The sequence below is a fragment of the Lytechinus pictus genome, chromosome 17 (assembly GCF_037042905.1).
Source record: "Lytechinus pictus isolate F3 Inbred chromosome 17, Lp3.0, whole genome shotgun sequence".
NCBI lineage: Eukaryota > Metazoa > Echinodermata > Echinoidea > Temnopleuroida > Toxopneustidae > Lytechinus > Lytechinus pictus.
Window position 1 is genome coordinate 20,494,061 of NC_087261.1, and position 24,466 is coordinate 20,518,526.

Here is a 24,466-nt window from a genome sequence, read left to right on the forward strand (position 1 = left end):
TAGTCTTAAAAAAAAAAGCTTTGGAAAAAACATACCCTAAATACGTTTGACCCTGCGATTGACTACTGACCAGTCTTTCAAAACTACGACCCCCTTTTTGAAAATCGGTGTTTTTGATACCCTTAACGGGTGCACGCGTGGCCCGCGTCCAAAACTGAAAAAACACCCCTTTAAATGCGTTTTTTTTTTGGTCATGTGTGTACAGCAATATGTTTGACTGGCCCCGCGGCGTGGAGGTATAACACCCCGGTTTCACATAAAGTGCACTAAAGCAAATGTTTACAGGTAGTGACAGAAAAACCGAAGAACACAAAATTTAGTTTTAATCTATTATTCTCAATGAATATATGTTAAAGATACTCTTATAGAAACCCGACTTTTTTTTAATTTCAAAATTGATTTACAGGGATTAATACACACGGACTGTATCTGCCTACACTGACTTCTTTCTTCGCTTTTATCTCCCCCACCTCCTCCTCCTTTTTCAAAACTTGGAAAATCAAAGATGGGGTTGTCGCCCCCCCCCCCCCCCTGGTCAGTGTAGCCTCGACCCTTTAGTTAATTTGGTATCGAAATAACCTTGAGGATATCCAGCCGGCTTCCGCTTGTGTATAGATTGAAGAAGCAAGTTTATTCATCACAATTTTAATCATCCTATATACGAACAAATTAATATCAATCAATAATTTCTTCCCTTGTTCCTACTAGTTGCTTTTACCTTCTCTCCCCCCCCCCCTCTCTCTCCCTCTCTCTCTGTCTATATATTTTTTTTCGATTGTGATTGATTAAAAAAGATCAGAAGGGGGTGGTCGTACCCCCGCAAGTTGCGTAGCTCTCGCAAAACATTATCCTTAGCCTTGCATATGCAGTGACGATAAATGAATTTTAAATGACTGTTTTAGGGGCGGATCCAGGATTTTCCAAATGGAGGGGGCCGGGGGCATTTTGTAAATTTTAATTTTCACAAGCAAATAAAAAAGGTCTTCACTAGCAAATCAAGGTCATCTTGTTCCAGGAAAAACGTCAAGCCAAAAAAAAGCTCTTCAATTGCGTATGCATGATATGTTCCCCTAACCATTTTTATTGTCCCTCTCACGGGGGCAGGGGGGGGGAGGGCCGGGTGTGCCCCTACCTGGATTCACAACTGCTGTGTTTGTTTGTTGTATATTTAACAATATGAAAATAATTTATTGTAGGCGACCAAAGGTTATTGTGCTCGAACCAAAAGAGAGACCGTTTACAGAGATTATTTGCTCATTATGGAATGTTTCTGGCTTTTTAACAGAAAATTATATTTCATTCATTCCCCCATGACATCTACGAGTAGTTCAATAATTGAAATAAAACAGAAAAGGAAATTGATTTCTATTTCATTTTAAACATGAACCGTGAAAAGAAAGAGAGGTATATACTGCAATTAAATCATTTGGCTTCCGTAAATAAAAGAGAATATTCCAAGAATCGACGTACGCGGGATTGTAAAGGGAATAAGAGGGACTGTATAGTTTAAATGAAATACTGGAATTTAGAGAGGTGAAACGTGAACAACAATTGCAATATAATGTTCATGTAGTTTGACCTTGCTTTATTCATTTCTGGTGATAACACAGAGACAGCGAGAAAACTGAAGAACAAAGATTGACATAACGTTTTGATATTCGTCTATATGGAATATACACTCTTAAAAATGTTGGGCAACATACTGTCCACACAACAATTGGTAAAAACTTTATCCAATTTAAACCAATAATGTGTGCTTTGGGTAAAAACAACGCAGTGGGCCTACTGGTTGAAAACTATTCAGAGTTTTTTTTTAACAACTTGTTGTGTTGATAGTATGTTGCCCAACATTTTAAGAGTGTATGAAATTTGATTTGGACTCATTAGATTAAACATTTTCTACGATTCTTTTTTAATTTCCTCATCTCGAGTGGATTAGAGCTTATGGTGATTTCACACTCGATCTAAAACGAAATGAAATCGTTTTTTTTTCTATTTTGCTCAATTCCTAGATTTTAAATTTCATGTTAGATAGATAGATAGATAAATGGTGTATTAACAAAAATAAAGACAACATCGCGACTAAGGCCGAATAGCGATGCATTTACAAGGTAATAATGGCACAAAAATTGTTCAAACAATTACATAATAAATCCCAAAATAGATAAAACGGATATATTGAAACTTCTTGTACTGTGGAATTTTGGAATGGAATATTAACTGGAAAGTAAATTGTGTGTCTGGGAAATGACTAGTGGGTATGCCATTAAACTATTTAGCTATATCATAATAAAAACGGAAATATTCGACAGTTTCACGGAAAAATGTTTCATTGTTTGTATAATGACAAAAATTGCAGAGCAGAATATATTACATCCCTTATGCACTGATAAAGTAACAATCAGTTACTCGATTGATGAGAAGACAATTGGTCAATAAAAATAGGGATGACTTGCAGTAACTCGCTGTCATTATAAGTTAGAACAGGACACATATGCAACAATGAAACAAGTGCAGCATATAACAATAGCCTAGGCCAGTGCGGCTGAGAAAGGCTTGAACCTCATAGTTGTTGGGTTAACGCTCAATAAGGCTATCTGCTCTTTTTTGTTGGCCCCTCATTCTCATAAATATGTTTGTGTATGTTGTGTCAATGTTTTACTTATGTACCTTGTGTATGTTTTTCATGTTTTTATTGAGAGTGTAAATAAATTGAATTTAATCCTGTACATAATGTACCACGTACCCCCTAATTCTATTTTTACACCCCCCTGACACACCCCAAACTGCACAAAGGCGTCAGACGTCAGGTGCGTATCTTTGGTGTGTACAAGGAGCTAGGTGGGCGTGTGCGTGCATTTTATTTAGATGGATGCGTGTGTGCGATGGTTTGGTCGTGTGGGTGTGTGTTGTGTGTATATAGGATGCGTGCATGGGTGTCATGCAGGGGCCGTTTTCCAAAACCGTGTACAAAAAAGTAAAAATGACCATATGATTGTGATTTTTTGCATGGTCAGCGCCCCCCCCCCACTTTGAAAACCATTCCGCGGCCCCTGTCATGGGTCAAAATCGGGCGTTCATAGCTGTTGTACAGGTACGCGGAGGTGCCGTGGCGGGGTGTTCTCCCACGCCTCGCTATAATACGCTTATGCAAGTCCGAAGTTCGATTGACGGCAATCACAGCACCTCTGACCTTGAGCAATACATTATACATTGCTCTTGAGAAAATTATGCCGCAGTCGTTGTGTACGTATGTTTGGATATATTTCTGACTAGAATGTATCAAGAAATATCAAGGCCCATATACCGTGAGCGAAGGGGCTTCAGCCCCGGCCCCCAATTTGCTTCAATAAACATGTTAAAAAACATGATTGTCTGATTGTGTTTTTATGCAGCCTCCTCTCGACTTTCAAAACCATTCCGTACCCCCTGAATATAATTATACATGCACAAAAAGCCAGCAACCAATCTGATCATTGTAACAAGTCTGCTTTAGAGTAAATTAATTAAGAACTGTACGCCCAGAGTGTGGGCCATTTCCTACCCTTCTTGCCAGAGGGCAGCAGCGAGCAAATTTATTTAAGACATATTGTCGTTTGTTCGATACACTTCCACCTGATTCACCCAAAAGTTCGGTAGGTGCTTTCTCTTTTTTATTTTTTATTTATTCCCCATGTTTCGTTTTTGTTTAGATATTAATGTCTGTTAATGCTCCTTTAACCTTTTCTTTATCTCTCTTTAAACCCCTTTAATGTCTATCTATGCACTCTAAAAACAGATTACCCAATAATGGGTAAAATGGGAACATGACTGTATAGGCCTATGCTTGCTGGGTACAATTATACCAAATACTTTATCAATTTTACGGAATGTTGCGTTGAAATTTACCCTTTTAACTTGCATTTTGCTCAATATGAGGGGGGGGGGGGGAGTACACAGCAAACATGTTTGTTACCTTTCTACCCAATATTGGGTACATTTTTACTCATTTTTTAGAGTGTGTGGGTGGATGCGTGTGTGTGTTCCTTGCTGTATTCTGGTATGTCTGTTGGGTTTTATGAAGGTCTACTTTTCTAACATATTCAGTATAGTGATTCTTAATCTTTTGATTATACCGATATTTGTTAGCCCCATCTTGCGACAGGTCTTGCTGTTAATAGGCCTTTGCCTCCCAGGAGATCATTTGGGTGTGGAAACGACCCACAACGAACAACAACAACAACAACTCCCAGATGGTTTTTAGTGTTTGATAGACACAAAGACTTGAATCGAATAAACGACTTTATTCAAATCCAAAAGAAGACTGATAAATTGTTTGTTTAAATTGTCATACCAGTTTTGAATATTCAAATTTTTATTTCAACTGTATAATGATTTAAAGGTCTACATTCGGAGAGCCGATGTGGTAATGTTCTTGACGTTCTTGCATGAGTTGCAAAAAATAAAAATCAATATTTCATTGTTCGAAATAAAAATCGAAAATAGAAATACTCCAAAAATTCATTTCACAGAATTTGCCCTATCGATCGCGGGTCCGGCACCTTACTGCACTGTGTAGCCCCAGATCGTCATAACTCTATCCTTAAATCGTTGGACACTATAAGCAGGGTAGCAGCAACTCCCATCTTTTAAAGTCTTTTGAACGGATGCGGCCGGGGTTTGAACTCCCGACATCGTTGTGAGATGGAAGCTCTACCAACTGAGCCAACACACCGGTTATAGAAGGCCTTTGATAAATTTGATGAGTAGAATTCCCCCCATCTAAACCTTTAATATAAGGAGAATGCGAATGGTTTTGGTTTTGATGAGTTCAATCTGGTTTTCATAATTCATGCGCTGAACTGTTGAAAAATTCAGTGCCCCTCTCCCCTGTTGCAATGGGGAGGGGGTTATAGACCTTTTTTTTAATGGAAATAAATCCCCACCCTAAAGTACAAGTCCACCCCAACAAAAAGTTGAGTTGAATAAAAAGAGAAAAATCCAACAAACATAACGCGGATAATATAATCAAAATCGGATGTATGATATGAAAGTTATGACATATTTAAGTTTCGCTTAATTTCACAAAACCGTTATGCACATCCCGATCTGTATGCAAATGAGGGGACTGCTGACATCACACACTCACTGTTTCTTTGTATTTTATCATATGAAATATTCTAATTTTCTCCCCATTATCCTGTGAAACAAAGATTTATTTCCCCCTGAACATGTGGAATTGAGAATTTTTAAATATTTTATGGTTCAGTCAAGTTGCTCCTTATTGTCAAATCTGTAAAAATTGAAATATTGTATAATTAAAACAATAAAAAACAAAATAAATAGTGCACGTGACTAAATTGTGCATATAACTATTTTGTAAAAAATAAGCGAAACTTCAAAATGTCATAACTTCTCTTATTTTACATCCGATTTTTTTTATATTGATTCAAATCAAAAATTTTTCTGAGGTGGACTTGACCTTTAATGGAGAGAAAGTTGGCCCTATCAATCACATAAAAAACCCAAGAACCTTAATCCTTCAATACAATTTAACCGGATACAGGTCAATCTTGACATAATTGCAATGAATATACTTACCATTGTGATTAATAACAAAACAAATAGCTATTACGAGGCAAAGCGAAGTGTATGTCGATTTGATCTCATACGTAAAACATGATCAGTACACCACTTAACCTACATCCACCGGGGTAACGCTCTCTTATCAGTAACATTAAGTAAAAGTTTAAATCTCGTATTTACATACAGGGTATAATCTAAGACTTTCGATCAAGCTCTGCCCATATAACTTAGGATCTTATCTTTTGTGTTTGTATATATTATGGAGGGGCCCCATGTTTTACAGGCACTATGCTATTGATTCAGTATAATACAAACAAGCAAGAAATACAAATCTGTGAATCAGTTCATGGGATAACATGAACATCGGACATTATCATCAGGAGTTCAGCAAATTGGAAAATTGGATGATTTTGACTCCATCTATCAAGATTATCAAGATACATGTATCAAGATTACCACGATTATTTTCCAGTGTTATGTGGCAAAGACAAAAATAATCAAATTCTTGACTCCGACAAAAAAAAAAGAAGGAGAGATTTTGTGTAGGTTGATGTGTGTGCGTGTGGGTGAAGATGTGTGCATGTGTGTGTGTGTGTGAGAGAGAGTTTGTATGAGAGGGAGAATGCTTGTATGTATTATCTATGTGGTTACATTATGAAACCTTCGGAGAGGGGGATAGTACCTCCGTCCATCGTTTGAATAGTTTTAAGGTGTTCATAAATACTTTAGATGTTGGTCACAATGTTTTTCACATATTACTAGAATTTTCACAACATAAATAAATTATGGCTCTCTTTCACTTCATTAGTTTTGTAGTTTTCAACAGAATACAAAAAAATCAAGAAAATAAAGTCTTATACGGTAAAAAAAGTCTATGAATAAAAGGTTGTACAATGATTTCATCTGAAAAAAGCAATTAAAGGGCATACATGGATATACGGCGTATACAATCGATACCAAAAGAATTATGACACACAACAAAATTATGTCTTGTGAAAATGGAGAAACCCAACACAAAAGCTTATTCTTCTTGTTGGACTCCTCAAAAGTAATGCAGGTTTACAAGTGGCATCTATGTGTAAATAAGATTTTGTTTTAAGAATATATCACTATATACCTAGTTAGGGAGTTTCATACCGCGACACAGAACACTTTCAAGAACACTGAAAATATATTGCCAAATTCCCTTCATGGCAAAGAGCAGCCAAGATGTCTTTGTCGAAAATTAGTGAATCAAACCAGCATGGAGTTTTGCCCTGGACTCGAGACAAACGACTTATTTGCAATTTTTCGTCAGCTCCGAAACTTTCGTCAGGACCCCTCACACCTAACCGAATTGCCTGAAATATGCCTTGCGATGGCTGGCGAAAGGCATTTAAAAATCGTTTTCAGTGGTATGGTAACTGATAGTAAATCACATTTACCCTTCGTGTTTAGGTTGGTACACCTTCTGAACTAACAGCTGCGATTATTCAAATTCGTGCGGAGATTTTGAACATGTTTAAAATTTTCCCGACGAATTGAAAAATCGTTGGTCATCTGTTTTAATTCGCATCTCTTATTTAGTCTGCGGTAATCGTTCGTTTATCGTCCGTGTGTTATTGTCGCGCATAGTCCCTCATCGTGCTTCTGCCAAAGTGGACCGATCTCGAAAGAACCCTTAACGAAGCAACACGATGACACAAATATACAAGAACGCCCGATCCAGTGGCGTACCGTGGGTGACGGCATGGGGAGGGGGGACACCAGCAAAATTTTGTAATCACTTAGTGAGCGAAGCGCGCTCAGTTGCCAGGTATACTGACCTAAAAGATGCAATTTTAAGGACAGTACCATTTTAAGGACAGGATATGTATCTCACTGATCAAATAATGCGAGCGCGAAGCGCGAGCAATTTTTTTTTTGATATTCTGACATAAAAAAGGGACATTATAAGCAAATTTATGTAAACACGACACGTACTTGTCTCGCTAAACAAACAATGCGAGCGCATAGCGCGAGCTGAAATTTTTGTATATATTGACCCCAAACAGGGACATTTTAAGGACTACAGTTTAGGAATCCATTGAGAATATACATATCTCACCATAGTCATCTAATGCAAGTGCCAAGCGCTTGCTGATTTTGTTAGAATTACATCTAAACACATGAAACACTTTTTGAAGTCATTGTAATCATGATTTTCATACGCATCTCAATACTGCTAGCGCGAAGCGCGAGCTGAAAATTTAGGAAATTCAGACCTGAAGAGGGGCATTCTAAGGCGTGTTTGTAGGAATTCACTAAGACCATATGTATTTCACTAACCAAATGATACGAGCGCGAAGCGCGAGCTGAAATTTTTTGATATTCAGATCAGAAAAAGAGACATTTTAAGGACTGATTTTAGGAATTCATGAAGAGCAGACATATCTCACCAATCAACTAATGCAAACGTAAGCACGGACAGGAAATGTTTTATATTAAGACCTTAAAATGGGGGCAATCACTTTAAGTAGTCATGAAAAAGAAGCATATGTCACTACATAAAACAATAATAACTCGAAGGCAAGAATTGACTTGAAAACGGGAGGTTTTAGTACAACAGGATTATATATCTCGTTAAACAGACAATGCGAGCACAAGGAACAATAAAGACATAGGCCCTGAGCAAATTATGTTTCACAAAGTTGTGAAAATAAATGTTTCTTTTGTAATATAACATAACATGATCATAATAATATACAATATAATATAACATTATAATGAACAATAATTATTCTATACCACTAACATTTCTCTTCCTTTCTCCCCCTTCTCCTTTTCTCCGCTTTTTTGTGCCAGCCAAAGGGGGGGGGGGGGGCACGTGCCTATACCATGCCCCCCGTAGTTACGCCACTGGCCCGATCTATTCCCTCGTCTTCGTTTCTAATCGCACGCCATATCAAACCTTTGTTCACTGATGGTTCGTCTTATTGGGTTATATCAACCCTTCGCTCGCCTTCGGCTGCAATTTGCTCAAAGAGGTGAACCGACAAATCGATATCCTTCGCACGTCATATTTATCCTTCGCTTACCGTTTGTTGATAAATTTGACAACAGTTACTGATCGCATGATTTGACGGAAATTTATTTGAATTCGTTGAATTTGCGTGCATTTCGTACATTTGTCCCATTCGTCACCCTCTGGCCGCCTCCATTCGGTCAGGTATGAAGGGGCTTTTATTCCATGCTCTAGCGATGCGTCTTTTCATCTCAGCTTCTGACTGGCATTGGTGATGTCATAGTGACGTAAGGAAAGGACTACTCGTTTATGTACATGGCCTATGGGAAAGTTGTCCTTACATCTCGTCATACCCACTTGCCAATTTGAAATAATATGGTTTTAGGGATCTAACTTTTAAAATAACTTTCCTAGTGCTTATCCGATTTCTTTCAAACTTTCACCATTCTGTTTAACCTATTCCTCTTTTACACAACATTTAATAACCAAGGCTGGATTCCCCTTTAATATCATACGTTCCAGCCCTCATCCAAACTGTATTTACGAAGAAATATAACGCCTAAATTCTTGTAATTTTATTGTCGAACTTGACCCTACAGACCCCTGTAAGCAAATAAAATCAAATAAATAATATGAGTCGTAATCTACATGTATATGGCATCAATAATTGAGTATTCCCTAAACTTGCCAAGGTCAAATATCGCAAGTTTAATCACTATCTCATCCCTTGTTATCATGGTCATAGAAAGAGGAGTGGGGGTAATAAAAAGGGGCAATCGAAACGGTTCCTTTACACATCAAGGCGCCATGGGCATGATGGGTAGAAGACATGCGCAGTCATTCGCTATTGACAACGGTGCAAAGCCCTCGAATATTACTATTGTTTTAGATGTGGATGCAGAGCAGTAGCATTCAACTCTCTGACTCCTTTTCCTTTCGGTGAGTAATATCTTATTTCATCTACTTAATAATTTTCGTTCGGATCTCCTTAAAAATGAAAAGTATTTGAAACTGCACGATAACTTTTTAATTCTGACGCGTATTTCGTTTTCCTTATCGTATCATTTAAGTGGAAAAACTCTTCCCGAAAATGACATTTGAAGAGCTCACTTGCAAAAGGGGCTAGGTCCATTTTTCATCAAATTTGATTTTTATGTCTCAATGTATATAGATTTTTAGTAGCTCTATAAGATGATACTAAATAAAAAATGAAATTCCTATTTAAAAGTAAACTAAAATGGCAAAGAAAATCACTTTTTTTCAAAAGGGGTTAGTGTTTGTGACGATTATGTTTACTCGGGAGCAACTTTCAATACTGATAACAGTTTTTAAAAAGCCATAAATAAACAGGTCTCTCAAGCTAGAAGAACGTTATATTCCAAAAATCCTACCCCTTCTCACCCCGATAGACGTAAGCTATTTGAGCATTAATTTTGGTAATGCCTTTTTCTGCTAATACAATAGTGAAATTTGCGGTTTTGAAGATCTCGCTCAATTTGAAGCTTTTTTGTAGATCTACTTGGTCCAGCACATATAAAAAATCCAAATAGCACACTTGCTCCAACAAAAGTGCTGATACAGTAGTTTGAAAACAAGCACATAAACCCCAATTTTTTCCCCCTATGAGCTTGCACATTTTGGTGAAAATGACATGGGTTTTGAATAAAGTGCGGCATTTATTGCACTTTTCAAGTTTGTTATTGAAATTTCACATTTTTGAGATTGGGTTTTTGTTATCTTTCACACCATTTTTTAAAGAACTGACAGTGTTGTTAGACTTAACAGACCAAACACATAGAAATATAAATAGATTCTCCATCATAAGGATACAGTTATCAACTATATTGCGAAATTCGATGAAATTTTCATGGATTTTGACTGAGTAATAAAGGTTTTAACTCATTGTAGTGATCTCGTAAGGTCTAAAAATGCCAAATTCTTTTGAATGCGCAATTCTTAGAAATATCCATTTCGGTGAAGTTTGAAGCTCTATAGCAAAAAATCAAGCACATGGACCCATGTCAGTTTTTTGCGTATTTGGAATATCAGGTGCTAAAGTATCTATGTGCAAGGATTGGTGAAAATGACATGGACTTCACTTTAACTGTGGATGTGGAACGTCGTTAAATGACACTTATAAACAAGAATCCCTTTGTGGGTTAGAAGGAAATTCTCAGTATTTGAATTACCAAAGTTTCAAACAGACGCTTCATGTTGAAAATAAGTCTTACCATATGAGTGAGCCAGAGGTGAAAATGTTGTGCAGATTTCGTTGTGTTAATCACAAATTACCAATTATTTCTGGAAGATGAAATGTAATTCCAAGAAATGAAATATTTTGTATTGCAATGAGGGTAAAATTTGTGATGAATATGACTATCTTTTCCAGTGCAACCACTTCTACGGCCAACGAAACAATTACCAAAATTGCGAAAAGAAACACATTCTTCCTCTACCAAAATATGGCATGCCAATCCAATTCAATGCATTGGTATCACAAATTCTTCCCTTCCGCATTCTCTTTTACTATCTTTTATTCCAATTTTGAACATTCTGCAATGGACTACAATCATTACAAATATTAAAAAAATTACTTTGATGATATTATTTTGAATTGATATTACCGTCCAAAAGTATTATTAGTATTATTGATGTACTTTTTCATGATTTGTATAACACTATTTTGATATGTATAAGTATTATTGTAGTTATGATTTTTTTTAATGTAAAATCTCTGTACAATTCAAATTCAGCTCATGCTGCGAACAGTCTTGAAATAAAATTCCATTATTATTATAATTTAAGCAAGTTTTGTAATTATATAATGGTGATGTGGTGATATTTGAAAGTTAAACAAATCCTAACAGGTGGTGAATGGAAGAAGACTGATTCAATATGCACTATTTTTAAAGAAAGATAATTACTTTCTACCTTTGAATTGTTGAAAATAAAAAATGCGTTCCCGAATCTCTGGCTTGACAAATTACGTAATAGTGCACGAAATGTAAATAGCATGTCATCGTAATCCAGCACTATTGAAATATCAACAGGTGACTGTATAGAAATCAATGGCATGAAAGCCAGACATTTTTATCATTTGATGATCGAAAAGGGGAAAAGAGACCTAAAACCTCCCCTGTATTAATTTTTGGAACGATTTCTTTAGCTTGCCTCTTGAATTTAATTGGAAACGATTATTGGAGTTTAAACTTGATTTTATAAACGACAACACGATTAAACTATTTAATTTTTAATTAATTCATAGAATACTACCAAGTAAAGACAATCTTTGCAAATGGAAAATTTAAAATGATATTTTATGTAATATTTGTAAAGTTCCAAAAACCAGTATTCATATTCTTTTTACCTGTCAAGTGGTAACAGTATTTTGGAAAATTGTTTTTAAATTAATAAATGCTTTGTTCGATGTAAAGATTGTTTTGAACGAAAAAATTATCGTGATAGGTCATGAAATAGAAAAAAACAGAAATGAATGTGGTTATCCTTATTTTAATTTTTTTTACAATTTGTAATCTATAGGAATTATATTAGAAAATGTTTTGGAAACGACAAGCATATGACGCATGCTTTTTATTTTATGAAAGATCTAAAGGTAGAAATTTCGAAATTATTTAAGAAGAAAATGTAATCAGAAGAAACTTGATTTAAAACAGGTCTCAAAGGTTCTTTAAATCCTTAAGTTCCTGTTTCGTTATTTTATCTATGTATATTTTTGTATGTGAATTTTGTAAAAACGATTGTAAATATCATATGAACAAATAAAGTCCCTCTTATGAGGATTAAAGAGAAAAAAAAATAATGGTGATATGTATATTTTTGCTCATAACGGTCTGTTTTCTTTTTCAGGATGAGCCTGTAATTTTGTAGGAATTATTATGTTCCTTCCTATTCTTCCTGTTCCTACCCATTCCCCCTTTTGCACCTTTTCCCCTCATCACTTTTCTTCTACAGTATATCCCTTCAAATGTCTCTTCTTGTATACATTTACATACTTCTTCGTGTTTTGGTTTCTTTTTGCTTTCGTGATTTTATGTCACTCAATTTTGTTCCTTTAATGTAATTTTGTACATCTTGCTTTTTAATGTACTTTCAGATTGCTCGTTTGAATATGTATTATTCAAACACTGTTATCATGGTTATCTTATATGTTCCACTGTATTTTTTATAGACTCCAATCCCTCAAATGTGCTGTTGAGTAAATAAATTATAAAATAATAAACTTTAAAACGTCGCCTTTTCACGTGACACGAGTCACCTGGGTTTTTATTTAAACATCGTGCATTTTTTTCACTGTTCGAATCTAACTATTGTTCACCATGACTACTGCATCATCATTATTATCGCTTCTCATTTTTCCTCCCCTTTCACTATTCTCCCATACTGTTTTTCTTATTCTTATCCAAGGTGAATTCCGGGCTAAGCAAAAATGGAGCAGAGGTTCTACAACAGCCCCGTTGCGTTTTGTATCCTTCTCGGGACAACCTTCTTCATCTACGTCGGATGCATAGGTCCATACAGCACTGGCACCGTCACGACCCTTCAACGGCAGTTTCTCTTCAAGAGCGCCGAAATTGGCGTCCTTATCTCGGTCAATGACATCGTTGCGATGGTGACGGTCACGCTGACGGCTTATTTTGGCGCCAGTCGTCACCGTCCACGTATTATGGGATGGTTCACGTTCATATTCGCGGTGGGTTGTGTCGTCAGCACCATACCGCAGTGGGTTGGGGAGAGTGCGTTCCAGAATCTCACCGCGAACGCCAATTCAACCGGCAGAGGCGACTTCATGTGTGACGTCACCAGTGAGTTCTATCGGGATCCACGCATCCCTTCTAAAGTTGAGCTTAAAGGACGGGTAGTTCAGGTCGATATAAACATTGTTTCAACAAATAATATAACATTAGACACCAACAGATCACTGAAAATTCCATATGAAATGGATGAAAAATTAGAAAGCTATGATATGTTACAATTTAACAATCACATTATTTTGAATTATTTATCGAAAGTCTGAAACCCATTAAAAAACCGGACATGGCTGCATGTCTACTGGCGAGGTTTTAAAAACATGTTAACGTGGTTTAAGTAAATTTTGGCGGTGTCTACTCGTTCTTTCCTTTAGGAAGTTTTGAGGAATATATAGACACTTTTTCTTATTTGTGTCTCAACAAATATGTTGCTGGATGTTAAAATGTAATGCAAATTTAATCATTAAGTTTGTAACAGTTAGACATAACAATAACACAATACTACATCGAGGAGAGGGGGGGGGGGAGGGGGATGTGAATACGTAATACCTTACCTTTTATTAGCTTCACTTTCGAAGCGCACCGTACCGTAATTGAACAACTACAAAGTTGTAACGTCATATTTACCAACGTAATTTATTTCTTTCTCTCTTGGAATTCTTTATCAACAGAAGTTCCAGACGATAAATGTTCAGAAAAGGAAAAGGAGGAGTCAGGAGCTCAACACATGAAAGCCCTTTGGTTGTACCTCGGTCAAGCATTGTTTGGACTAGCTTCTTCAGGATATCTATCCTTGGGAATTAGCTATCTTGACGATGGTGTACCAAGAAAGAAGGCTCCTTTATATTTTGGTGGGTGTCTATCTTTATTTGTTTTAATAATATTCACCGCGGAGCCTCCTCCATTTCAAAATCGTGGCCCAACGGCAACCGCTTATTACAGATAAACAAACCATGCATACGACTAGCAGTTACCCTTGCAATGGTTGATCGGTAACGTGGGGTCCACATATTAGCAAGTTTTCGCAATCGATTCCAGGACGGATTCTACAACATAAAAATCTATTGAATATGCCTGTCAAATCACAATAATCAGCTGAGGGGTCTTTGTCGAAAATTGTTGAACCGGAACATCTGACCGTCGTAAGATTTTGAGCTGACAAAATATTGGATTGTCGTTTGTCCAGAGTCACTGACGACACTGCTGTTTTGATTCACCGATTTTGGACAAAGGCTGCTTTGTCATGAAGGGCTTTTGTCAATAGATTGTCTACGTCCCAGAAAAAGTCTGCGTAGCGGTTGCGAATACTCCCTATGGTCTCGATTGATAATGTAATGTGGTTAATTTATTTTCATCTTGTTTTATGTCAGCTGGCATTTTCATCGTTTCATCTTTGGGGTCTTTCGTGGCCTTTGGTCTGAGTGCCTTCAGTCTGTCCCTGCATACGGATTTCTATAAGATCAACGTCGATGATCTCGGTTACGATGACAGAGATCCAAGGTGGATTGGGGCATGGTGGCTTGGCTATCTGGTCTATGCTGGACTGTTTATTCTTCTCGCCTTACCATACTTCCTATTCCCTAAGGTTCGTTCTAACTGGTTCGTTCATTAGAATTCGTTGTAAAGACAAACAAACGAACAGAAACATTATTGAAAATGTGTTTTTTGTTTTTATTGTTTTTGTCTTTTTTATTTAGTTAGACAAATAATTTACATAAGGGGGAAAACTCTTTGTATTGACTAATGAAATCGTTTCGAATTAAGTAAAGCAGAACAACTGTCCTTCAAGTTTCCAATGCGCGCTTCAGATCATGAAATTAGGTCTATTCGATTGCAAGAGTTTCTATAATGTACTAAATATAATATGAATAAAAAGTGTTACTAGGCTTGAACAGATTCAGACATGCAATACAGAGGAAACTTTCCATGTCTGACTCGTTCCTTACATTAAAATCTAACATATTTATAAAGGTGAACTATTACTAGTTTAGTAAAGCGATAGTTATCTGATCACGCAGCCATTTTCTTTCTGCTGTCGATCTCCTCAGTGTGGGCGAACCCTCTACACTGTAAAAAAATATTGTGTAAATCTTTACCTCCACGAGGGTAATTATGTGTCCAACTAATTTGGTGCAGTATTTTACCCAATACAGGAAACAAATTGTACAGTAAGGTTACAAAATAAGCAGCGATTACTTTAAAATAGGCAATATTTTCATCACACCGGATTAATAAAAATGCCCAAAACAAAATAATGTGGAGCACTTTTACCCTATATCTTTATTTTATTTTAGAGTGTACCAACTACTGGGAATTATTATGCGTACCCATGCAGTCCTCTACTTACGAGGAATACAGAATGAGTTACAGATGAAAACAAATTTTAATGCATTGTGTTATCATTTGTCTTCCGATGAATAGAAGTGGCCGCTTCAGTTGAAAGAGGATGAAATTGAGCTTGAAACAAAGCCGGAAACAAATGATCGTAAGAGCGTTTCTGCAGATCAGGAGTGCCAAACGACAATCAGTGGCGATGTAGACGAATTCGGGGTCGTTGTTCAAAATGCAGTCCAAGCACCGGGACCTCAGCTGAACGGCGTGTCAGAGAAGCCGAACGGTCATGATAAGAGGAATGGGGTGGGCAACGGTTATAACAAGATCGACAACGAAGCAGACGATGTTAATGGTGAGGAAGAGATCACTGGTGACAATGAAGAGAAGGGGAATATCCTGAGTTTTGCTTCCGTTACAGGTTTGTTCCATTTTCTTTTATATCGTTTTTCCTTGTTTTGACCAGCCCATCTTATCTATCTGTCCAAGTCTTTCCTCGATCAATATGATGTTAGGTTTTGAAGAAAAAAAATAGTGTGGAAAAACACATAAAGCGCACATTTATTCCTTGACTTTGACAACCCTTCCCAGCATCAAGTATTATCGATAAATATTATTTTGGATATATATTTCAATGACCAAAAACATTGTCAATGTCTTGATCATCATATCCTTCATCATCACCACCATTTAAAAGAACAGCCATTATATTGAATTTTAGGACACCATACTATACACTTGCGTTGTTTGACCATTATTTTGAATTCAAATGTATGTGATGCAGGCTACCTCTCGGCAATCCGACGCTTACTCTTGAACTTCACGTTCATGGCTCTTATAATGGGATCAACCTGCTCTTCCGCAAACCTCAGCGGTTACTACACGTTCATCGGTCGTTATCTTCAGACTGCATATGACGTCACCCCTGCAGATGTCTCCATTATATTATGTAAGTTGTGTTATTAACCACTTTGACTTCTGAATTATGTAATTCCCGCAGACTTTGTACAGGGACAAACCGGTTTACGTACGCAACAGGTTAAGATATGTTCATGTTTATAAAAACCCTATGGAGCTCATTCTGAAGATTTCCGGTGTATTTGAGAAAATGGAGACGACCCAATTAACACATTTATACAGCACAGTGTGTATGTTTAGAAAATGAAAAACATTGTTTCATAATGATTTGATTATCGATTTTTTAAAAATAGAATAATATTATTTTTCCTTTGTGAGATTCTTTTCCATCGATATTACTCAGATAAGTACACTTATTTTCATTTTTAATTAATTATTGTTATAAATTTGTAAGTTAATTACAAATGAAAAGAAATGAATTGAATTTTACACCTTCATCTTAATCTATTAAATAATGGTGAATCAAAAGATGTTACACCTTTAATCAAATTGAATGTTGACAGTTACCTTGTTCCTGTTTTATCTTAACTTTTCATGATTTCAGCTGCCGTGTCCACTCCAACCTCAGCCCTTGGCATAATGTTTTCTAGTCTGTTAATCAACAGAATGAACTTGAAGTTAAGAGGTCTACTGAATTTGGCGGCAATATGCAAGGGTATCGCAGTAGCCTTCGTCTTGGGAAATTTTGCCGTTTTCTGCAGCAAGGCTCTGATAGCAGGTGTGACCGCACCCTACCCCGGTAGCAATGAAATCAGGTAAGAGCTTGGTGAATTCGAAACTTCACTGTGAAACCAAAGAGGCAAATCGTATAGGAAGACCGAAATGCGTGATTAGTTGTGATTAAGTCATATCCAGTTGAAGCGATAGGATTATGTCTTGCCGAGGATTGACTTTGTCTACATCAAAATAATTTTTCCGCTTAGTTTAATTCTTTAAATCTTGCTTTCGGTAAAAAAATAAATAAATAAATAAAATACCACATAGTTGACTTCTTCATGGGTAAAATTAATACGGTGTTTTTATGGTGTATATTTCAGTTAACATTGAAGATCACACTAAAGCGGAAAATCTTTGGATGTATACCAAGGTAAACATAATTAGGTCACACTCTGTATACCCGGCCTCGTGGGCCATCGGCCACGTGGGCCCTCAGAAAGCATCTAGGGCTGGGGCCGTTTCATAATGCTGTTCGTAAGTTAAGAGTGACTTTATATAAGAACGACTTGTGATCCTTATTTTTGTGGTAAATGATATTTCACACACAAAAATTTCATTTGTGATTATTTAGCGCGTAAGTCGTTGCCAGTCGTTCTTAAAGCCGCTCTTAACTTACGAAGAGTTTTATCAAACACCCAACTAAAAGCATTCCCCATCTCATTACAGCTTGGAAACGGCTCCTACTTGTATGGCTAATTGTGAGTGTGAGAAAGGTGTTTATACTCCAGTTTGTGGATCTGACGGCCTTACCTACGTCACACCTTGTCACGCGGGTTGTACCGGGATTCGTGAGAATGATAATGGAGAGGTGAGCCCATTGCTAGCCTACGGATAATTTCTATTTATAGTGGCTTTCAAATAAAAGTAGATCTTAAATAGGTCTTTATAATAATAGCTGGATTTATATGGCGCTTTTTTGCCAGAAGATACAAATCACAGCTGTTATTATCTATGCTTTAACTCGAGCTACCACCTTTATCAGTGGCGCTCAGTTTATTGGCAAGGAATTAATCCTACCGGTACTGATTTACCTCACCTGGGTATAGAGTGTGGATAACTTTATTGCTGGAGGTAATTATGCCCAGGATAAGATTTCTCTTGAGACACATAAACTCAACAATAACACACACACCCACACAAACACACCACACGCACACACACACACACACACACACACACACACACACACACACACACAATATTTTAACATATACTTTCATAACATTCAGGAAAGGAAAAAATAACGTGAGTGCCAATTGCTGTAATCAGAACACGTATCCACATGCAGCATTTTTGTTCACTTTACTTGTCCTACTATCTCCTCGTGGTCTTGTGGTGGTTCTTATGTGCTACAGAAATCGGGCGAAATCACTGCATGCGATGTAAGGTGTTTTTTTTAATGCAAAGACAAATAATAATAATAATAACAAATAAATAAATAAATAAAGTACACGATTTGATATATATGCCAAATGAAAACGTTAGCGTCTTGGACACTCTGCAGACAGAATCTGGCGCATTATGAAACCATGCATATCGATGATTACTGGCATTGCTTTGATAGCAAGGAGGTTTTCGCGTAATCTTTTTAATTTGGTTCCTAGATTAATGTAGTGTGTAGGCATATCATGCATATTAGGGAATTTTGCACTGAGACATACGGAGGATTCAAGAACAAAGAAATTGAATTGCCAAATACCCTTCATAAAAAGAACAACCAAGAAGTCTTTGTCGAAAATTGGTGAATCAAGACAAGCTTTTCGTACTGGACTCTGGACAAACAACAAATTTGCCATTTTTCGTCAGCTCCGAAACTTAGGACGAAACTGCTGTTCCGGTTCACCAATTTTCGACAAAGACTTCCCAGTGTTTTTTTTTTCTTCATATGACAGACATTTTTCATTACATATACTGTGCTTTTGTATCATCCGTACACCGTGGAGTGAAAACTCTTTTGTTGTAGCTCTAACCAGTACACTGCAAAAACTCTGGTGTTGATTTAACACCAGCCCGGAATCTATTATGTCCACACCAAGTGTTAAACAACACCAATTTCATTTTGGTCTAACACCAGATAGGTGTTTATACAACGCCAGTTAGTATTAAAACTGCATCGGTTTGATTCCAAACTGGTGTTGTTTCGATATTTCTCTGGTGTGGACATATATAGATTCCGGGCTGGTGTTAAATCAACACCGGAGTTTTTGCAGTGTAGATTTTCTTTATAAGTCCAACATCTCTCTAACATCAGACGGTCTACACTAACTGCACCTGTGTGTCGCCTACCTCGACCGCAAGTCCGCTTTTTGAAGGACCCTTGACCGCCGTGAAGAACCAATGCCCACGATTCTGTCGTGTCAAGATCATCGTCTTTATCTTCCTGTATTGCGTCTCATCGTTTTCCCAGTCCTCGATGGGAAACTCCGTAGTAAATTCAAAATTAAGGTACTAATCCCCTGTCTCGTCTCGTGTCATAACTTCTTTTTTTATTTCAACTAATTTTCAGAAAAAATTATTTAGATCAGGCTTCCCAACAAGCACATAATATTATGTCCCATTTTTTCACATTGTACTACATTTTCCAACATCAATAAACATTCCTCATGTAACCCTTTGTCTAATGTTAAATGTGAAATATTTTAAAAATGTATTGTTAAAAAACGTGAAGCTTTGATGTTTTCACAATATTGTAAAACAGTTTCCAAGAAGGCGATAGCATATTGTTAACTGGAACTATTTATAATATTTAGATATTATATCAAAATGTCTTCTTAATCAACATACATTTTGACATTTATAAAATATTTCCATAACCTTTAGCTAATATTGTTATGATGTTCAGAAAATATTTTGTGTATGTGTGTGCGTGGGTGTGTGTGTATGGGTTAGCTCGCTTACTTGAGACACGTAAGCATATACCGATTGTTTATATCAACATTTGGTGCTGTACACCCTGAAATGTCATGTTTTTCATACAGATATGTGACACGTTTGGCGGTCATAAAATATATATTGTGTTTTTATTACTTTTTTGAAATTATTGCTCTTCATTCTCTCAAAATACCAATCCCCTCCAATTGTTTAGGGTCGTGGAGAACCGGGACAAGGCCTTAGCGCTTGCTCTTGGAAGCTTCTTCAATAAAGTTCTGGGTGAGAGATTTTTCATTCCTGATAGATCTAAAGTTGAAGCAAACTGCACAAGTTTCTTGTTTTTCAATGTTATAGCCAGGGAATAGGCGATCGATTTCATACAGGAAAAAAAGCCTATTAGAATGATTGCAGAGAAAGCCAAATATGAATAAGTTTACTGGAGGCCATGAATACGATCTAAACATGGAGATAATTGTCGTGAACTTGGCACGCCACAAATCCAGATAACGTTCGATTTACGAAGCTCATGATGATTCGTGGATTTCACATCAACGAAAACAATTTCTTGCAGAAGCAACATCCTTGATTAAATATTATTGTTTAATGCAGAAGCAACTGTTACATCCTTGATTAAATATTACTGTTCACTTAAACACGGTAAATAACATTATAATAAATCTTTTGCAAAGGCACTAGATAGGCCTATATCAGACCATGACCCCGTTGCATAAAAGTTATTATTTTTTGCCATCCAATGGTAACTACCATGGTAACGATGCTCATCAGCCAACCAAAAGCAAGCATTCTGTGAAAGGTACAATTGGATCATGGAGCTATTCTGTAACAGCAACTTTTATGGAACGGGGCCCATCATGTCCTTCATGATATTAACATCTTATTGTTCTCCTGGATATCTCTTAACAGCGTACATCCCTGCTCCTATCTATTACGGCCTGGCAATACAGTCAACATGTGCAATGTTCCAGGAATCCTGCGGAGAAACTGGGAATTGTCTCATCTACGATACAGATCGATTAGCGACCAATTTCTGGGGGTTATTTTGTGGCTTGGGTGTTGCCACCGTGTTTTGTTACGCAGTGGCATCTTTCTCCCTTCGTCGAAACGCAAAAGGGGTAAGACTTTATAATACGTTTCCGCTTGCTATGAAGATAAATATACACATTTAAAGTTTAGGGTGGCAAGATTATCGCCAATAAGTTTCTAAATGGATTAACTCAATTTTCGATTTGATATCAATTTTTATTGTGTTTTTTTCTTCAAAAGATTAAAGGATTGATAAAGCATTGAACTTTTATCGTAAATTCTTCTCTGACAAAACTATAGTGCCGTTACGTCTTCTTTTTGTTGGTGATTTATTCTTTGTGAAAATTTGAAACTGTGTATTGAATGTGAATAACCACCTTTTCTAATGCAAGTATTTTCATTTGAATGAGCATATTTTAAAGAAAATGTGTATTAATAACAAAGACATTGTCCTGGTTTTTTTGTCACACATGTAGCCATGTGCAAAATATAATAGTTCACTTACAAAATGGTAAGTAATAAAATCAAAAAAATAACCCAAATTATGAGAGAGCAAACGTTTTACTATAGATATTTTATTTGCAAAGTATACCTACCAATACCAACTTTTTAATTTGGTTTTCAATTTTTTTAATTTATTCATTAAAAAAAATATATTATTCTTTCAGGAGTATTACGCCCTCCAGCTGCACTTCTTTAGGTCAAAGTCCAAAAATGAGAAAGAAGAAAAGGAGTAATCATTAAGAGGAATGATCCCAACGACATCCATATACAATTCTATCCTATGTCGTTTGGCTGTGATAAATTGTATTGGGAACAGGCGTCATTCAGGTTACATCACATCAGGTTACGTATTCTGAAGTCGGTTTAGCTTAAACCATGGCCTATGTCTGGTCTAAACTATGGGAAGCTATGATTATTTATTAATTAATTAATTAATTAATTATTAGTTGATTTAACTACTAATTTTTAAACTTCAATGCTTAATTTGTTTACTATGATGCTTCCTAAGGTTTAATGGTGATGAATTCTAATGTAAGTACCATTTCAAGAATTCTTTTACGATTTGAATGCCAAACGTGATTGATCATCTAATTATAGAAATTGATGTCACATTTGGCTTTCCATAGTTAAACCACAACTTTAGACTGTATGGTTTTAGCTAAACCATAGTTCAGAATTCGGGCCATGAAGTCAGGAAAAGAAAGAATAAATGGTACTTTAAAATGTCTTTAAAAAAAGTTATTCAGTGACTGCTTTGAGTGTAACTATTGATATAATAATCATTACCACTTTCATCATTATATTACTGGATACAATATTTGCCATCGTTTTTTGCTTTTCCTTGTTGGAAGTGGTTAACATTTACTTGGACTTCTCAGAGTTTGTCTATATACCTCTCGGAGAGAGTCTTCCATATAGATTGGACCAATTTGGTCGACTATTAATGTTGTTTGGACCTAAGGTCTAATACCCACGGAGTATTCTAGTCTAAAGCCAAGATGAGCTTATTCCAGTTTGTCTACTTATTGGTTAGCATATTACCTTCTTATCATTTACTTATTATTTACAAGAAAAGTCGCTAGTGCCTAAAGTCATTTTTAGCTTAATAACAGATTTATGCAACACCCACTATGGGTAACTGAAAGTGGGGCAGAAAGCTTTTTGCAATAGATATTCAGTTAGCCATTTCTGCCCCCGGCCAGGCATTTCAGTGGTTAATCTCTATATATTGTTAATTTTTTGTTCTCTGAATTGTTTGTAATAATAATGATAATAATAATAATCATAATAATACTTTTTTTCTGAATGTCCTTATTTCGTTCTGAAATGGTAAAGTCTCATTCCCTACGGTGCAGGCGCTGCGGAACCGGGGGGCGCTAGGGGCCCTTTTTCAATAAACCCGCGTTAAAATGAAATAGTAAATCAAGAGTTGAAAAGTTGGGGAGTGGCAACCTTCATTGAATGACAAGTACACCCCAGCAAAAAGTTCATTTGAATAAACAGAAAAAAATCCAACGAGGATTACACTGACATTTTCATCAAAATCGGATGTATAATAAGAAAGTTATGGCATTTTGAAGTTTTGCTTAATTTCGCTAACAGTTATATGTACATCCTGGTAAGTATGTAAATGAGGTAACTGATACGTCACCGACTCACTATTTCTTTAGTATTTTATTATATGAATCATGGAATATTCTAATTTTATCCTCATTTTCCTGTGAATTAAAGTTTTATTCTTTCCAATGGAATTACAATTGTTTTAAATGTTATAGTTCAGTCAAGTTGGTCCTTATTGTCATATCGGTAAACATTGAAATATTATTCAAACAATAGAAAATAAAATAAATAGTGAGTGAGGGACATCATCAACTTTCTCATTTACATATCACCGAGTTGTGCATATAACCTTTCAAAAAAAGAATAAGCGAAACTTTAAGATGTCATAACTTTATCATTTTACATCCGATTTTGATGAAATTTTGAGTGTTGTGCTTGTTTAATTTTTCTCTATTTATTAAAATCAATCAATCAATCATTTTGTTTTGGGGGGTGAACTTGACCTTTAACTGTTGCATTTACCCTTTTAAATGGTTCGACCCAACACTAAATTGTTTGTTTAAGCTTTAGACTTATGCAAGGTTGGATATAACATTTGGAAAAGGTTGTCACTCTAACCTTTCAATCATTGATTTAACATTTCAACTAACATTACAATTAAATTAAACTTGGTTCATGAATGAATATGATGATGTCAATTATGATTGTATTATGGTAATTAATTTTTTAAATCTATATAGAATTTCGGCGATTGTAGATCTCGATAGGTATGAATGTGTATATCTGTTAAGTGGTGCATATTAATATTTAATTCCTCGGATTCTTTTTTCAAAATAGTTTTTCTCGGTAAAATCAACTTTAAAATTAAAGAATAGTAATAGTTCATCAAGTTCATGCGTATGGGGAACATCGATTATGCATCGTTATCACTGATGGAACTAAGATAATTTTTTTTTTACTATAATGATAATTCTATTCCTTTTAAAACACACATGAAGTGTATATCTTATGTTTGTATTAAAATTATATAATTTTTATATGCGTGAATTTGTTCACAGTGATTCACAAATAAATATATCCGTATCGATATCGAAATAAGAGAGTTATTACTGATTTTTTATTTCGAGTGATAATTAACTCCAATGTGGAATCTATGCAAGTTGACCACCAATAGTAGGCCCATAGACCAAAGACTTATGGCGAG

The 24,466-nt window shown here is 36.0% G+C and overlaps 1 protein-coding gene across 2 annotated transcripts; it reads left to right on the plus strand.

Moving 5' to 3' along the window:
- Window positions 1-9,334: 9,334 nt before the first annotated feature.
- Window positions 9,335-24,353, plus strand: LOC129280140 (solute carrier organic anion transporter family member 2A1-like). 2 transcript variants are annotated; one of them, XM_064111969.1, is made up of 12 exons: window positions 9,335-9,487; window positions 12,974-13,371; window positions 13,989-14,168; window positions 14,688-14,902; window positions 15,739-16,069; window positions 16,433-16,597; window positions 17,111-17,321; window positions 17,950-18,091; window positions 19,535-19,728; window positions 20,369-20,433; window positions 21,079-21,287; window positions 21,867-24,353. In XM_064111969.1, exons 2-12 carry the CDS (start codon window positions 12,996-12,998, stop codon window positions 21,933-21,935), a joined length of 2,157 nt encoding a protein of 718 aa, XP_063968039.1. In that variant the 5' UTR covers window positions 9,335-9,487; window positions 12,974-12,995; the 3' UTR covers window positions 21,936-24,353. The 2 variants fall into 2 exon arrangements, with proteins under 2 accessions (XP_063968039.1, XP_054772168.2); XM_054916193.2 differs by lacking the exon at window positions 9,335-9,487 and having other exon boundaries at window positions 12,866-13,371.
- The last annotated feature ends 113 nt before the right edge of the window (window positions 24,354-24,466 follow it).